The sequence below is a fragment of the Euleptes europaea genome, chromosome 17 (genome assembly GCF_029931775.1).
Source record: "Euleptes europaea isolate rEulEur1 chromosome 17, rEulEur1.hap1, whole genome shotgun sequence".
NCBI classification, from domain to species: domain Eukaryota; kingdom Metazoa; phylum Chordata; class Lepidosauria; order Squamata; family Sphaerodactylidae; genus Euleptes; species Euleptes europaea.
Genome location: NC_079328.1, coordinates 29517905 through 29536254, shown reverse-complemented (window position 1 = coordinate 29536254; position 18350 = coordinate 29517905). Strand labels below are relative to the sequence as shown.

General features: G+C 41.6%; 1 protein-coding gene across 1 annotated transcript; it reads left to right on the top strand.

The window, feature by feature from the left end:
* Window positions 1-7026: 7026 nt before the first annotated feature.
* CENPN (centromere protein N) lies at window positions 7027-17600 on the top strand. Its single transcript, XM_056862719.1, has 10 exons — window positions 7027-7197; window positions 8303-8348; window positions 8684-8743; window positions 9722-9798; window positions 10207-10383; window positions 11593-11694; window positions 12252-12309; window positions 13370-13482; window positions 16414-16537; window positions 17427-17600. Exons 1-10 carry the CDS (start codon window positions 7027-7029, stop codon window positions 17540-17542), a joined length of 1044 nt encoding a protein of 347 aa, XP_056718697.1. The 3' UTR covers window positions 17543-17600.
* Window positions 17601-18350: the final 750 nt, after the last annotated feature.

Below are 18350 nucleotides of genomic sequence, written 5' to 3'. Positions count from 1 at the left end.
CAGCGATAGGGCCAGGCAAAAGAAGAGGATAAGGGCACCACAAGGTTGGGGCGCCACAACCAAGAAGGCCCTGTACTCCATGGCCATGTGCCTTACTTTTGACAACTGGGCGATGGGGGGACGGACGCACAAAGCAGGGGGCTTGCCATGAAAAATGCAGTGTCAGGGAAGGAATCAGTAAGTCCCGATGACTTACTCATAATTTACACGACAACCAATAAGTTCCCAGGTTGGTTATGGAATTGCACTGAAGCAAAGGACACATTGGGGGAAGAGGGAGAGTGTTTCAGAGGCACTTCTTGTCAGTTTGGTGCAATTGGGGGATATACATACAGGTTTTTAAGGCAGCCTAGCAACAGCTTTAATTTTATCTTCAAGGGTTATGTATTTATTCCTAGCTGAACGCCAAAAGAGAATGTGCCTGCGTGTATTTATTCCTAGGTGAAATGGATGAGGGTGTATGCATGTGCGTAATGTAAAAGACTCCAGGTTACAACCGAAGAGACATCCCTGTACAACTAAGACATCCAGCCCAGTGTATAAGGACATGTGTTTGTCTTGCTCACCGTGCTGGTTTAAATTACATTATTAGCTTGGAAATTTCCATAAGCTGCTTTGAGTACCTTTGGGGAGAAAATATGAACAAGCTGTTAATTTATATTATTTGAGGTACAGCCACATGTTGACTGCTGGCTAATTCAGACTTTAGCTTTCCAGCATTTATGCCTGCTGACAAATGACTTTCCAATATGTCCACCAGGTGGTGCAGTGACCCCCCAAAAAACCCGTACAAGCAGAACCATCCTACACCCTTTTCTAGTAATAAAGTCATTAAAGGTAAAGGTAGTCCCCTGTGCAAGCCCCGGGTCATTCCTGACCCATGGGGTGACGTACTGCAGTCCAAAGTTCTGCTCACGACCTGAGTTCGATCCCGACAGGAGTCAGTTTCAGGTAAAATCCTTCCGAGGTCGGTAAAATGAGTACCCAGCTTGCTGGGGGTAAAGTGTAGATGACTGGGGAAGGCACTGGCAAACCACCCCGTAAACAAAGTCTGCCTAGTAAACGTCAGGATTTCAGGATTAATTTTTTCAACCACAACTTCTCCGGTGTCCTTCATTATAGGCATAACTATTTTTGCCAGGCATAATTATTTTTGTCATACCCTAAGGCCCACATTTGTGGTGCATGTCACAACTCTGACAACCATTTTATGTAACACAATTATCAGAACTTCTATGCAGATGTTTACAGAAACGCCATATTTCTCTCATTCTAAGCCTGCAGATGTTTGCAGGATATGCTGCACTCATCATAAGCAGTAAGTGCTTTGCAGCAGCATGGCTTGGAAAGAGGACATTCCCACCCAAATCAGCAACTTGGTTATGCCACAGTACTTGGGTTTTAGCTGGTTTAATCCCATTGAAGTCTAAAGTGGATTCAGTCCAAGTTGTTGGGGGTTTTTTGGGCTCCAGTGCAATATGAACTGGACAACACTGAAGTTTTCCCTTATCCATCCCCCCACTAAGGAGCCCCGTGGTGCAGTACTGCAGCCCAAGCTCTGCTCACGACCTGAGTTTGATCCTGATGGAAGGCAGTTTTAGGTAGCAGGCTCAAGGTTGACTCAGCCTTCCATCCTTCCGAGGTCAGTAAAATGAGTACCCAGCTTTGCTGGGGGTAAAGGGAAGATGACTGGGGAAGGCACTGGCAAACCACCCCGTAAAACAAAAGTCTGCCTAGTAAACGTTGGGATGTGATGTCACCCCATGGGTCAGGAATGACCCGGTGCTTGCACAGGGAACCTTGACCTTTTTTACCACCACCCCCACACTAGCTGTGATCACTAGTCAGTTGATTTTGGTGTTCAATGTTATTCATCAGAAGTAGTAATACTGTGAGTCTTCTCGTTGTCCAAACAATTATTCAATAACCAAAAGCACTCAGTGGTTGATCAGCAATAACCAGTGGTTTACTGTAACTCCATGGAACATTCAGAAAATCTCATGGCTCTGGTACAAGCGCTAAAACTCTAATGACATATACATTCTCACACCCTCAGGTTATAGACGGCACAGGCCCGCCCTCTCCCTCATTTCCCACCAGACTCCAGGTGGTTTCACTTTCCCAGAGGCCTCCGTTGCTATCTGTGCCTCTCAAGGTCGATCCCTTTCTGCAGCGCTGTGAGAAATTAAAGAAACCTCCTCCAAACATGGACTGACAAACTCCCCAACTCCGCTATGCAAAACAACATCTTGATCAGGTTACCAAAACAAACAAATCAATACAAACATTATGGCAGGTATTGGCGTCAACCAAGCTGACAAATACTAGGATCCTGGAGACCCAGGTTCAAACCCACTCTGCTATGGAAGCCTGTTGGGGGAGACCTTGGGCAAATTAAACACTCTCAAGCCTACCTCACAGGGCTGCCATGAGGATAAAATAGAGAAGAGAAGAACATAAGATGCTTTGGATCTCCATGGGGGAGAAAAGCAGGGTATAAATGATGCAAATAAACAGATGTGCCTCTTTCAGACCTTTACACCCATGATCTGAGCCCTCCTCAACCTCCTCTCCTTCCTACATGTTAGATTCATTTACTCTCCTCTCCTGCAGTGGTTTGAAAGAACGATGTGTTAATAGACTGGTCATAACAGCTCCCTTAAAAAAAATGTGATAGAATGCTTAATCGCACAATGGATGCGGCTGACCTTATACAATAGCTGCAATTTATACTCAGCAACACTGACTGCCTGGGTAAGCAATGACAGGGGCAGGGAAAAGTGCGCTGCCACTTTTTATTGCCATAATATATCATGTGTCATCTCTCACAAGCTCAAAGAACACACACATACCAATGTAGGAAGAAAACATAAGCTATTATAAGTAGGGGAAAGGATTCCTGGCAACAGTAACAGTAGTGTGGTGTGGTGGTTAGAACGTCAGACTCAGATCTGAGCGTCTCACTGGGGAGAAAGGTGAGGTATTAAAATAAAATTAGAAACTTCTAAGGCATTTTCAGCACTGGCATGTTGCAAATATACATGAAGCTGCCTTATACTGAATCAGACCCTTGGTCCATCAAAGTCAGTATTGTCTACTCAGACCAGCAGCGGCTCTCCAGGGTCTCCGGCAGAGGTCTTTCACATCATCTACTTGCCTAGTCCCAGTTTAACTGGAGATGCCAGGGACTGAACTTGGGACCTTCTGCATGCCACTGAGCCATAGCCCCTCCCATGCATGTATATTCAAATACATGCATCTAAATCACAAAATAAATAAATATATTCAAATGCTTTACAACATGGGCACCCCAGAGGTGGGGAGGGGGAGATCAGGACCAAAAACTGGATCAAGAATCAACCTATGGCATATAGGCAAGGAAACATCACTTATTCTGTATTTTTCTTTAAAGAAGAGGAAAGAGCGAGTAAAGCAGCAAGAAGGAAAGGTGCCACAGAAGCAGAGAAAATAAAAAGTAATGGAAGACCATTCCTGAAGGGGGGCGAAATTCCTTTGGAGCCAGTGTGACCCTACGCAGGTGTATGTGCCACCTGGGTAGAGGGGCCAAGGAACCCTCTGTCCAGGGCCCCTCAAAACCTGTAACTGGCCTTGGGAACCATCCACAGTTAATAGGAACAACTGGATAAAACATAATAATGAGAACTACTATGGTGTCACACACATACACACAAAAGAATCTTTGTTTAGTCTGTACCTTGCAATCTGTACCTTGCAGACTAAATGATTGACTGCAGGATCCTACACAGAGTTACTCCAGATGTGATATCCCCCCATGAGTCAGGAATGACCCGGTGCTTGCACAGGGGACCTTTACCTTTAAAAGGTTCCCTGTGCAAGCACCGGGTCATTCCTGACTCATGGGGGGATGTCACATCGGGATGGTTTGCCAGTGCACGGGCTCAAAATAGCAGTGTGCGTGTGTTAAGTGCTGTCAAGTCGCTTCCGACTCATGGCGACCCTATGAATGAAAGTCCTCCAAAATGTCCTGTCTTTGACAGCCTTGCTCAGATCCTGCAAACTGAAGGCCGTGGCTTCCTTTATTGAGTCAATCCATCTCTTGTTGGGTCTTCCTCTTCATAAAACTGTACTACCAACCACGTACAAACACCCCCTTTCCCACCTCCCCACTTAATACTTACCCAAGCTTAGGAGCAATAACTCCCCAGACACCTGGACAGCGAAAGAACCACAGAAAGGGCAAAACCCGGAAACAAACTTCATCCAGCCCCGGAAGTAGTTGAGCGGCGCGGAAGAGTAAAAAAAAATCGAATGGAAAGATGACAAGTGGGGGAAGTCCCCAGCCGCCCGGGGAAGGCGGGGAATAAAGAGAGCGCGCAATCGCAAGTGCGCGTGGCGACATCGGTGCCGCGATTGGCCGGCTGCAGCCGACGGCGGCGGCGATTGGTTGGTTCGAAGCGGAGGGAGCGGTTGGGCGCGGGAGACAGTTGGCGGGGGCGGCCCCGGGTGCTCTTTGAAAGAAGCCCTTCTGAGGGGGAGGGAGCGGCGGCGAGATCGCGGCGCTTTCCGCTTAGGTGAGTTAGAGGCGGGCTGACGCGGAGGGGCCTCTGAGGAGCTCGGGGCTGCTCGGGTTACCGGCTCGAGGAGGCTTTAAATAAAAGGTAAAGGTCCCTTTTTGCAAGCACCGGGTCATTCCTGACCCATGGGGTGACGTCACATCCCGACGTTTCCTAGGCAGACTTTTGCTTCTAGGGTGGGTTGCTTTACTTGTCAGCAAACCCCGTTATCAAGTAGCTGTGAAACAAAGGAAGTCACTTTCACACAGCCCAAATAATGCACTTTCAATCCACTTCCAGTGCACTTTGTGAAGGAAATGGAGTTTTTTTTTTTTAAAGAATGATCCTGAGTCTGATTAAGGACTAAACAAAGTGAGTTTATTTAGAAACCACAAACTTGGTAAACGACTGAGAGACAGGCTTATTTTTAACTAGGGTCCATAACTAACAGGGCAACATGCGGCCTGTTGCTCCTCTTTTTCACTGTAACTAGGAGGGGGTGCATTATGGGAACAAACAAGAACACAGGAAGAGAAGGGAGAAGGATTACAACCTTTTTATTTATCCAACTTTCACACTTGCTGTCCCCTGCTGATCTTTTTTTTAATCAATCTTTGTGCACTAGACATTGTATTTCCAACACTTTGAAGGTGGGTTTTACTGCGTGAACTGGTAAATGCCCACTTGCAAACGATCGTTAAGGTGCAGTGAAAGTGGATTGAAAGTGCGTTATTTCGGCTGTGTGAAAGTGCCCTGACACTTCTGTGTAAGTTGCAAAACAAGCATTGCGTCCATACACGAAAGCAGCCATGGATTGTGCGTAACTGCAAGCACGTTCAATATCTCGGAAGGTGGTTGTGGGAAGTGAAAAGGAAGCAGGGGCCATTTATGCATGGGAAGTTTTGCCTTGGATTTGCTGCTCTCTAAATGCACATTTTCCCCATGCGAATTCTCAACACTGCACGGGGGCTTATTTTTGAGTTTTGAGAATTCGCATGGGGGAAATGTGTATCTAGAGAGCGGCAAATCCAAGGCAAAAGCTCCCATGCATAAATGACCAGTGTTTTTCATGTTCATTTGCATGCTATTGCATGCATGTTCCAGATGGCTCCTCTTTCAGTAAAGGTGCTCAATTTCCTAGAAAAGGGCAAGAGTCCAGCAGCACCTTAAAGACTATGAGCTTTCGGGAGCCGCAGCTCACTTCTTCGGATATCTGAAAGAAGTGAGCTGTGGCTCACGAAAGCTCATACCCTGCCAGAAATTTTGTTAGTCTTTAAGGTGCTACTGGACTGTTGCTCTTTTCTACTACTGACAGACTAACATGACTACCCATCTTGATTTCCTAGAGGCAGAGGTCTGGAACCTGAAGAACTTTCATGTATGTTTGACTGTACGTAACAGCATTTGGCTATAAATAAATGTTATGGCTTGATCAACATACATGGTGCTTTTGCAGAGTTCCATAAACAAAATAAAGAGAGGGGGATGTTCCCTGGAAACTTGCAAGCAAGCCATGAGCCCTGCCTTTTTATTTGACCCCAAGATCTGGTATTTAGAAAGGTGCTGCCTCTACATGTGCAAATTCCATTTAGCTGTTAATTTGTTTCATCTTTTCTAAAAGCTATCTAAGCTAGTGGTCATCACATAATCTTGTGTGATAGTGAATTCTGAAAATGTGTATTATATGAAGTAGTTGTCACCTTTTTTTCTGATCAGAATCTACTGCTAGTTGGATGATCCTGAGCTTGTAATATCATGGAGCTATAGTATAAAGAAAAAAATGTTTCTAACATTCATAACTTAGTAAACATTTGTAATGGCTGCTGGCCCTCCTAATTTTTTTGACTATCCTCATACACTTTATCCCCTGCATCTAGGAATCCTGTGATAACTTTGACGTGGAAGCAGGCAGATTAGCAGTTATCTAGGACACACCACCAGAACTCCTTGCTTTATAGAAAACAGTGTTGTTTAATTTACAGTGCACAGATAAAAGACAAACAGTCACGTACACTCCACCAAACTTCCCAACAACAGAGTTACAGTTACATAGGCTTATATACAAAACTCCACCTGAGACCAATAAGGCCACCTGCCCACAGTATTACATCATTCTTATTGCTTCAAATCGGTTAGTTGCAGTTCACTCTAGAACCTGCAAGGCTATTGCTGCCTCTTGCATCATCCTAGATGCCTCTGATCTGACAGCTACCTGTCAGCTGTCTCTGTCAGATTATTATGGGCAACTTGTTACTCTGACAAACTTTAGTTTCTCTTTTTGGTACATGTTTTAGATATCTGATAACTGGGGGTGGGGCACCCCTAATTGTGCACTATTCTAAATCTGCGTGCAGTGCTTATATAATGACATTGCAATCTTTGCTGTTTATTTTCAGTTCTTTGCCTAAACTGGGCTGCCCACATACAAAAAGTATCATAAGATGTAGCCCTTACAAGACTAATCCCTATTTTGTTTTAAAGAGCCTTCAGTATGGATGAAATAGTAGCTGAATACATCAGGAGAACTGTGCTACGAATACCACATTCAGATATAGGAAAAATGCTGACCACATGGGGGTTTCTCTCTGAGAGCCAGCTTCAGTCTATAAACTTAAATCAGATAAAGGAGGATTTGTCCCAAAAAGTAGTTCAACTTTGTGAGGTGAGAACAAAATTTGAAAATGTTACATGAAAGAGGTTTTCTGCCTGGTCTTCTGAAAACATGGCAAAATATGTATTTTTGTGGGATATCTTTAAAAACATTGATCATTGTCTCTAATTCTGAACATGGCCAAAAATGCAGAAAAAAATGTTCACATAATGATCCATTGTCCAGAGAAGGGCATGTTTCCGCAGACCTGGACTTGCAGAAAAACACAAAAAGCTGGGGGAAAAGACAGGGTTGAACTTTTCCCGAATTGGACAACGCTCACTAAGATCTTGAAGGGCTGCCATATAGATGATGGTGCAGAGTTGTTTTCTGTTGCCACAGAACGTTGGAGCAGAACCGACGGGTTGAAATTAAATCAAAAGTTTTCAGCTAAACATTAGGAAGAACAGTAACAATTAGAGCGGTTCCTCATTGGAACAGGCTTCCGAGGGAGGTGGTGGGCTCTCCTTTAGAGTTTTTAATCAGAAGTTAGATAGCCATCTGACAGCAATGCTGATTCTGTGAACTTAGGCAGATCATGAGAGGGAGGGCAGGAATGGTTGCATCAGCGCTTGGCTCTTGTGGCCCTTTCTTACATGCCCAGGATAATGCCAATTGACGCTTTGGGATCAGGAAGCAATTTTCCTCCAGGCCAAATTGGCCAGAGATCCTGGAGGGTTTTTTGCCATCTTCTGGGCATGGAGTAGGGGGTCAGTGTGAGGGGGAGGTAGTTGTTAATTTCCTGCATTGTGCAGGAGGTTGGACTAGATAACCCTGGAGGTTCCTTCCATCTGTATGATTCTATGATCTTGTGAGATCATGGTAAACACAGTGGAGTTACCAGCAACCAAGATACTAGAGCCTTGGTCTAGGCAATCCAGGTGGACTTTCATGGACTTGTGCTCACTTTGACAATAAGAACTTGTTAGTTTTTAAAGTGCAAATTACTGCCTTGTCTGTAGCTAGGTCATGTCAGTGTCACTGGGGCTTCCCTGTGAAACACATTTATGAAAGGTCAGAACATAAAAATCCTAATTTTTAGGACAGTGTTTAACTTGAATGAGGACACTGTATAAAACCCAGATAAGACTTATAAGCTGTTCATATTGTCTTTAAGAAAAATGGGGCAACTATCAAGCATGCAGCGAATCTAGACATCATTTGTAAGTAAGATGCTGTTTTTTATATTTTAAGTGATGATGTAGCTAGTTATTATTGTTGTGATGTTTAGTGTAACTGTTTGAATGCAATAGAACAGTCTCAAGCCAATGGTACTTGTGTACATATGAATATTCCTGCCATTCAGAAAGGACCTAGTGAAAGGGATGTTAATGAATGCCCTTACACTGCTGGGAGTTCATTTACTCCTCAACAATGAAATATCCTGAAGTTCCTTGATTATGTGGTCATTATCTCGTCACAGACTGAATGCCTTGACTGTGCAAATAAGCCCTGCATTAGTTTCAGTACTATTTATTCTCAGATATTTTTTCCTCAGATAATTACACATATAGAGACAAAAAAAATTGGACTGTTTATAAGATGACTACAGAAGAAGGTAAGTATTCACAGCTGTCTCTTTAAAAATTGTATATTCACATATAGCTTGAAGGGATTAAAATGTGTTTTAATTATTATGGCAGAACAGGTTGCCACTGTCTTGATGCTTCAGCTCCTTGCAATGTGTCACCTGTTTTTTTGGGGGGGGGGGGTTGGCTGTAACAGACACCGTTTTGTGGGAAGCACTTTTCTCCAGCATCTCTGACTCTAATAATAATTTATTTACAGACTTTTCATATCTTAGTCTACTATCAGGTTTGAATATGGATCCACTATAAGGGCTTTGCAAAGTTTGCCAGTCTTTCCAGATTTCCCCCTTTTACCAGGAGTCATTTCTGACCTGGGAAATGTTTACTCTTGAGATTTCAGGAGCCACATGGATAAGGAAGCTGCAATGAGGAAGGGGGTGAAAGTGCTCCCTTCTTCTTCCTGCTCATACAAGAAGCAAGAGGAAGCAATTTTGTCCTGTTCCCCCTCCACTCTGCATCCTCCTGAACCACATGCTGTTACTCCATACAGGTTCCACCTCCCCAGGAATAAACATTTCCAGGATTGTAAATGGCTGGGGGTGAGGAAGGGGAGAGAGGTCTGGGAAGGTAATCCACTTCTGCCTACAGATTGTGGAATCCATCCCATTATACTAACCAACATGTATTTCCCATATGCAGTATTCTGTAGGCTTATATTCTCTTATTCTTGCAAGAGTTCACTATGATGACTATTTTACACTGCTTGGTGAAAAAGCCAAAGTCCTTTGGCAGTCTCTTATTATGCAGACGTTTGGTTCTTCAGCGTATAGATTAGTGAGATGTCTCTAGGATCTCAAATGATTAATGTTGGAACTATGTTAAGACTCATGGCAGTGATAATGGCTGAAGTCAAGGATGGAGGACAAATGAAGTGTTGTGAGTAAAGTAGCTAGGTTGTGGTATTTTTGTCTAATCTTTTTCTTTTCTTTTTTTCCTTTCTTGGTCAGGTGACGAAAATGCCATTTTCGACTTGGTAGATTTCAGAAAAAAATTTAAAACCACCCTTCGATTACTTCTGAAAAATGTAAGAACCAAGCTGAAATACAAGTTTGTTTAAAATTCTTTAAAACAACCGAGTTATGTATTATCCAACCAAATAATCTAAATACAAAACAATTAGAAATCACTCGTTTTTTTAAAAAAAATGTCCTGCCTGCAATGATCTTCATTTTGTGTGTTGCTTTATGTTACTTGGTGAGGCAGGAATTTCCCAGGTTGAAAAAACAGATACCAGATCATCCTATTAGGAAAGGGGGTCAAATATGCCACAGTACGTGGTTTGTGGCATGCTGACATTCCTTTGGTGGAAAGTCTATGTGTACCCCTCTGTTCAGCTTTTACTTTAGTGTATACCCTGTTTTAGACACTTACCTATCTAAATCTACCAGAATATGGAATGTTGCCTCTTTTTAATTATTTTTTCTTAATTCAGGTCACTATCACCTTTAAGAAATACGAAGACAATTCAGTGTGGATTCGAGTTGCTTGGGGGCTACAATTTAAAAAACCAAACCAGTACAAGCCAACCTACGTTGTTTACCATTCACAGACTCCTTACGTCTTTATTTCCCACTCCATATTTAAAAGCTGCAGAACTATGCTTTTTCAGGTAAACATACCTTGTCTTCTAAAGAGCTATTAATGTCATTTTCAAAGTAATTTTCTGAACTTGTATACATCAACAAAAAGAGAGGACTGAAGTGGAAATTAACGTTTTGGTTTTCTTGAAAAGTTATTCTATGCAGTTATGTGAGCTGAGAATTTAAATGTTCTTGAATATTAAGTACATTTTTTAAATAAAATTGTATTGGTTTTTAATTGAGGATACAAAAAGAAGAAAAGGGAAAAGACAGGGAAAATTTTGCAATTCATACTTTGCCTGTGCTCAAGCTAACTCAAACCATCCATCTTAGACCCCATAGTAAAAAGGTAAAGGTCCCCTGTGCAAGCACTGGGTCATTCCTGACCCATGGGGTGACTTCACATCCCGACGTCTACTAGGCAGACTTTGTTTATGGAACGGTTTCCCAGTGCCATCCCCAGAGACCCCATAGTAATCTCTCCTATATTAACTCAAAATTTAACAAATGTAAGAAATAATCCAAAAACTATTAATGGTTAATAACTAGTCTATTTATATAAGTCTTGACTAATGGACTATTATAAACATAAACCTTGATTAATAGCTGTACCTATTTTTCCATTGTAGAGTTATATCAGTCATATTAAGTACATTTTAAAAGGAAATAAAGCAACGTTTCAATCTCAGTTAAGTCCTAGCGTCGGTTCTTTTTAAAAAAAAATTATTAAAAAACTACAATAACAGCAACTAAAAAAAAGAATTACTGACAGTCTTCAGAATTTAAAATACTAATATATATATATATATATATAAGATCAAGTCTCCCATGCTATAGCTTATTTCTATGTCTTCATAGTCATCATTCCGTCCTGAGCGCACCGCAGTCCTCTTTCCCACCCTTATTTATGAAATTCTCTATTTTACTTATTGTATGTGACCATACCGCATCCAAACGTCTTGTATCTCTATTTATCTGAAATGCTGTTAGTTTAATTAAAACATATATTTCTTTAACTTTTACCAGCCATTCCTCTATCTTTGGAGTTGATTTTTGTTTCCAGTGACTAGCAAAGGTCATTCTAGCCACAGTTATCATATGTAACACCATACAAAGTTGATCTTTAGCTAGATTAGGTACCAGATTTAACAACCTAGCATCAGTTCTTACCAGCTGCAATAATATTCTGTTGAAGAGTAGCAATGTGTGTTGAAAACTGCCTCCATTTTCATCTGAAGGCTCTGTTGGCCGCTGCTGGTTACAGCGACATGCATGAAATGGACCTCCGAAGCCGTTGTTTGGACTCCCTTAAAGATATTGTATTTAAGCGGTGTAACCAGGTGAAGTATTTCACTATTATATTTGAAGCCAGATCTTCGACTGTCATTTTTTTAGGCCTGGCTCTAAACTTCCCAGCAGGTAGGGAAATTGTCTCCTTCCAAGAAACCATGTTAAAGTAGTACAGAGCTAGACGGACCAGGCAGATTTAGCACTCCCACTCTATTGCTTTTCAGAGGCATTCCTTAATTCTTATCTTGGAACTGAATACCAAATTTGATTTTTACAATTTTGTGCTGCTGTTACCAAATTCACCTTCCTGAACTAACAACACAGCAATTTTAAACATTCGCTTTATGCTTCTAAATGACAACTTGGCACAGATAGATTTTATGTAACTCAAACTTGTTTCTCTCAGCTAGTAAATAAATGGAAATGGAAGACTTGTAATGGCCAGTCCTGGTAGAGAAACAAGCTTCTGGTTGCTTTTGAAGAGGAAATGCCTCAGGACATATCTTTAAAAAAATACTTAATGAAGTCTAGATATTGCTTCTTACAGTCAGTTATTAAAACAGATTATACTAATTTAAAGACCCTACCTCTTTTTCCTCTTCCCCAGAACGTTGAAACCTTTAACCCACGACCTCTACAGGAAAGGAACAGCATTTTGGAAAAGGGTATCTATATTACCTTGCTATAAAGACCTTTAAACCAAAACATCTTTAAATGTGGAGATTTGTATTTATGGCCAATGCTAAAGGTAGGCTGACCACATTGATCCTTTGGCCATCTATATCAGACTGCAAGAAAGGTAGTGTATGCAACATCATACCTCCCAGCAACACTCAATTGTATTTGACTGACAAAATTTCCAGTTCACAGCTGAAAGCTCATAGCTTTCTCTGGTGCAAGCCTTTCATTTTAATAAGATGGTTCTGCAGTAACTGGATTGTGAATCCTTTGGGCAATAATCCAACACAGGCCGTTTATGCAAGGGTACTTTCACTCACGTTTGCTCCCGGTCTGTCTCAGTTGTTCTTGGAGTTATGCATGAGTTTTCCATCCATTAGAGATGACCTCGCAAATCCCAGGACTTCCTGTTCCTCTAATAACCCAAGTCTTCGATCTCCCCTGGGATCAGCCCAAGTGAAATCACCATACATAAGGCAAAGCACGCAACAGGGGAGTGGGGGGGTTGATGTTTTCCTCACAGCAAGCAGTACAGCCAATTACAAAGCAGCGTTTAAAGGGGCGGGGACACAAATGCTTCCTGATTTTTGTCTCCACCTGTTCTTTCTGAGCAGATATTCACAAAAACGAAAGGGTTTTTAAATGACGCTTGGGTTTCTCCCCCTCCCCCCCTCCGTTCCTTTAAAAGAGCTCCAGTTTTTGAAATTAATTTGTAAACTGGCACTTAGGTTTTGGGGGGGATAGGAACTGGCCGTTTTTCTTACAGCAAGCACTACAGCCAGTTACAAAGCAGCGTTTTCAAGGGGTGGGAAGACACTTCCAGATTGGAGCTTGCTGTTCCGTAATGTTTTTAGATTTGCAACAGAAAAGTGGGTCGAGCGAGCATCGAACACCAGGTAAAACTCCTATGCATAAACACTGACAGAGTTTTACACACTTAGCCACAGAATTAAAGTCAGTGATGCCACTGGGTCTATTACTGCCTTTCACTTCGAAAATAAAATTTAATGTTTTGCATGAGGGTTTAAATAGTTCTGTGCTTTCTAGTGGATCCAAGGATAATTCAAGAAGATAAGAACAAAAAGGAAACCATTCGGAGAATTAATGAGGAGGACTTTGGAAATGGTCCCCTGCCAAAACTACAATATGCTCAATACAAGGTAAAAATTAAATGAATGCATATTTTTGCAATAAGAGAAAAGGTGGAATACAAAGATTTTAAATAAATAATGCATGAATGGGGGTGGTAGAAAATGCTGTCAAGTCACAGCCGACTTATGGTGACCCTATAGAGTTTTCAAGGCGAGAAGAACAGAGGTGGTTTGCCATTGCCTGCCTCTGCATAGCAACCCTGGATTTCCTTGATGGTCTCCCATACAAGTACTAACTGGGGCGACCCTGCTTAGCTTCCAAGATCTGACAAGATCAGGCTAGCTTTGGGCCATCCGTGTCAGGGCAATGCACATATAGGAGATATGAATATACACATGCTCTAGAATTTGTATACAGAACATTTGATTCATTTTCTGAAAACCAGCCTATAGGACATCCTTCCTGATGCCTTAATGAAAGAATGCTGAGTTGCTTTCTGGTTTTGCACAAGTCTTGTGTAGTGATACATGTTGAAAAAAGCAGAACATTCTTGAGGTGAATTGCAAACTACTGCTTGCATTGTTGCTTCGGTAGTCTTTTAATATTCCACATACACAATAATGGTTTTCCATTTCCCACCCAGGTTATTTTTCAGTATATGGAATGGTGAAATTCCATTTAGCTGTTGGATCATGGCCTTGGAATTCAAAATATTTTCTGATGCCACAGCCCAAACGTTAGGGATGTCAGGCTACCACGTGGATCCCCACAAAGATTTGGTGGGCAAGTACAGGCATACTGGTGCACGACATCACTTCTGGTGAAAATCAGAAGTGCTGTCAAGTCACTTCCGACTCACGGTGACCCTATGAATCAATGTCCTCCAAAACGTCCTATCTTTAACAGCTTTGCTCAGGTTTTGCAAATTGAGGGCTGTGGCTTCTTTTATTGAGTCCATCTCTTGTTGGGTCTTCCTCTTTTCCTGCTGCCTTCAACTTTTCCTAGCATGATTGTCTTTTCCAGTGACTCGTCTCATAATGTGACCAAAGTACGACAGCCTCGGTTTAGTCATTTTAGCTTCTAGGGTCAGTTCAGGCCTGATTTGATCTGTAACCCACTGATTTGGTGTTTTTTGGCCGTCCAGGGTATCTGTAACACTCTCCTCCAACACCACATTTCAAAGGAATCTACTTTCTTCCTATCAGCTTTCTTCATTGTCCAGCTTCCTAGATGCTCTAGGATTGGCCAAAAAAAAAACAAATATGGTTAAACCAGTTTCCCCAAAAATTTCCTCTCTGGCCTTTAAGGTGCCAGTGGGCAACAGGGAGATTGCCAGGAAGTCTCCTGCCATCGTGGGAGAGGGGGCTAGACTACCCAAAGTGATTCTGATGTTGATATCATTCCTGCACTTTCAATACCCATTGTCACTGCAGCCAATAATATCACATAGTAACATCAGCTTTGACATTCAAAATTGCCACAGGAAGCTGTGCTTTTTTTTTAATGGTGTGAATGAAAGATCATGCATGTTAAGCATCTAGAACTGTCTGCCACGTGGGGGCACTCTTGACTTCTTTTTCCTTTGCACATTCTTATACCTGCGTTTAGTGTGATTAATGTCGCCAGTAAATGAGGCATGGAGGGTATGAATAAAATACATGTTCAATGGAAATGAACTTTAAGCACAAGTTAGAGGGTCATATTTTAATCAATTATTTTAATGAGGATATATTTTTTCTTTAAAAATGCTATACACAGCTTATTTCTAAACACTGAAAATAGGGAGAGGGAAAAGTCTGGGTCATTTTTTCCCTTTATACTAGGATACGCTGATTTTAATTTAGACCAAAATTCAAATCAACTCATGAGCTTTGATTCAGGAAAGGTTACACCCTGCAAATATGTATATATTTGTTCTTCAAAGCGCTACTGGACTCATATTTTGTTCTACGGCTACAGACTAACATGGTAACCCACGATGGGTAGCCGTGTTAGTCTGTCACTAGCAGTAGAAAAGAGTAGGAGTCCAGTAGCACCTTAAAGACTAACAAAATTTCTGGCAGGGTATGTATGAGCTTTCGTGAGCCTCTCACTTCTTCAGAAAGCTCATACATACCCTGCCAGAAATTTTGTTAGTCTTTAAGGTGCTACTGGACTCCTGTTCTTTTCTACTGATGGTTACCCACCCGAGTCTGATTTTAATTATTTACAGTAGTAGTGTGTTGACTAACATCTGGGAGAGCCAGGTTCAGATCCACATTCTGTCTTGAATCATGCTGGGCGAGTCGCGCACTGTGCCTAATCTCCCTCACAAGGTAGTTGCAAGGATGGAATGGGAAGGCCAGCATATGTCGCCCATAGCATATGTCGCCCTGTTTGGAGGAACAGCAGGATAAAAATGGACTGGTTTAAACAAATGAAACAAATTCCATCTCAGAGTGAGAAAAAGATACCACCCAACATGTGCCTGATGTAAATGAGTTTAGGCAACATAACTATTCTACTTGGCAAGTCAATCAGTTTTTGTAAGGGGACTATTGTATATCAAGAGAACAGAGATACTTTGATTAAAAATATATGCAGGTATGTAAGTACATAGATGACACAAAACTGGGGCATGTGTGTGTCAGATAGTATAACTCTTGAAGCCTTAAAGAAAATGAGCAAGCTGATGGACCAGTCAAGATACAGTGGTTCCCAACCTTTTTGAGTACGAGGACCCATTTTTAACATTAAAAAAAATTGTGGCTGCCCCCGCATGATGGCAGTTGTACTATTGGTGTCTGTTGAATAAGAAAATACATAATGACAAAAAGATTGTTTAGTGTGCATACAGATTTGTACACCCCTTGCAATAACTCCATGCCCCCCCCCCCCGGGGTTCCAAGCCCCCAACTAGCATATAACCATGTAATAAGGAATCCTTTTTCAGATTTCTAGCATTGATAGTGATTAAATATGAAGGGTATATCATAGTAATTAATTGCTTTGGCTTTCAGCTTGAGACAATATTCAAAAGTAATCCAGAACTGGGAATCTTGAATGACAAGGAACCATTTAGATGCTTGGTCACATTTTCTAGCCCTCATCTTTTAGAAGCACTGAAGTCCCTTGCACCTGCTGGTAAGTGAGGTTCAGTGATGGCAAAGCCTGTAAAAGATGACTAATTCACACACTGTATAGTTTTGTTCTACAGAAGATTTATATGAATAAGCAACTTAAAGGTGGTGGGTTGGATTCAATCCAACCACCTTTCCTGCTTGTGAAAAAGGGAAGAAGGGCTCCCTTTGGTCACCTCAAAAAGGCTATGCTGAGGCTCATGGAGCCTGCATGGGCAGAAGCCATGTGGGATGGGGGCTGTAGGAGGAGACTGAGTGAAAAGTGGACCCAGTCCAAACTGGCAATTCGTAAGTTCCAGTACAACATGTGGTCAGTTTCAACAGCTCCCCACCCCAATTGCTTATAAAAAATGCCATTCTCCAAGAAAAGCGCTATCCATTCATTCTGCTCACTAGTTTGTTTTGTCTTCCACATTGAAGGACACAGCTGGAGTGCATCAAGGAAGATCTCTTACACAGCCTTTGCTGTGGGAAGAAGAGAATTAGTCCTTTCTCCATCTCTGTCCTCATAATGCTAATATAATTCAAGCCAATACTGTTCAGCCGATACTGTTTACCCTACATCTGGGGAGTTCCCCAAGTATGTGGAAACCCCTGACCTTGTCTGTCGGTGGCCTGATTTTGTGGGTTTAAGGACTAGCTGGTTTACTATTCGATACCCTGATAGAACTTAGTTTAAAACAACTGACTGATCACCTATGTGCAAAGCTGGAATCTCAGATCAAACTACAGGTATATTTACAAGACCAGCAGCTATTTAGGTCTGCAGTAGCAAGAACTAGGTCTGGGATGCTTGACTATTTGTGTTTATGTTTTCAGGACTGTAAAGAATCATATGCAAATCTCATAGTATATTTAGTATTGGTTCTGATTGTCAATTTGTCTCATTCTAGGTCTGGCAACTGCTCCCCTCTCACGTCTACTTACCTGCATCGTCCCAGATGCCAAGAACAGTTTTAAAATTACAGAGAAAAAAGGTGGATTTTCACATAGTCAGCCAGACCAATGACCTCCTTTAACATGGGTTTGTTTAATTATTTTTAAAATCATATTTATTTGCCCAGCTAACTCCCCATCTTGTACACATATTGTGTAAAAACAAAATAAATCACTGGGTTCGACAGCTGAGGTTTATGATCTCAGTGTTTGGTTTCCTAGCAAAATTTGCTTGCTAAACCACTTACATTTCTCCAGATCATAAAGCATTCACCGAAGACTGCAATCTATAAATTATCCACACGTGAAACCTGGGCTGTAACCAATTAATTTCAAAAATACTAACCCTGATTCAAAACACCAGGTGAAAGTATACAGTTGACCCTGTTTTAGTAAACAGTGTGTGCATATCTGGTTTACATGGCATATGTTGGAAAATAAAGCATAAAAATACCTGTCCTTCTTCAAACCCTTAATGGGAAAGTATTAAGGTTGTAAAAAGTAAAAGCTGATGCCACTGAATATATTGATCAAATAATGTAACATTTCCTGAATGTATGCCTGTTTTTAGATTTTCACCTACTGGTACACTATTCTGAGCAATCAATGTGAAAGTAAGTTCCAGTGTGTGGAAGCTGCCTTGCAATAAATTCACATATGAACAGACTACAGAAAGCTGAGGGGAATGTTTAAACTCATAGTTTAAACATGTATGCTTTCCACTAAATTACAGTGATTTTAATTTTTGTTCTGATGTATATTTTGAAATTTGTAACAATATATTATAGCCCTCCTTTGCACTGGGAGTTGCCATTGACTTGAATTCTCCTTTTGGCAGAGAACGTTGCAAAGGATCAAATGGTTTAGGCAGGTTTATTGAT

What these genes read in the sequence shown, in the direction of transcription:
- CENPN (XM_056862719.1), top strand. Translation starts at nt 7,027, where the DNA reads ATGGATGAAATAGTAGCTGAATACATCAGGAGAACTGTGCTACGAATA. An exon ending in AAGTAGTTCAACTTTGTGAG is followed by an intron (nt 7,198 to 8,302) that starts GTGAGAACAAAA and finishes ATTGTCTTTAAG; the next exon opens with AAAAATGGGGCAACTATCAA. An exon ending in GAACAGCATTTTGGAAAAGG is followed by an intron (nt 12,310 to 13,369) that starts GTATCTATATTA and finishes TGTGCTTTCTAG; the next exon opens with TGGATCCAAGGATAATTCAA.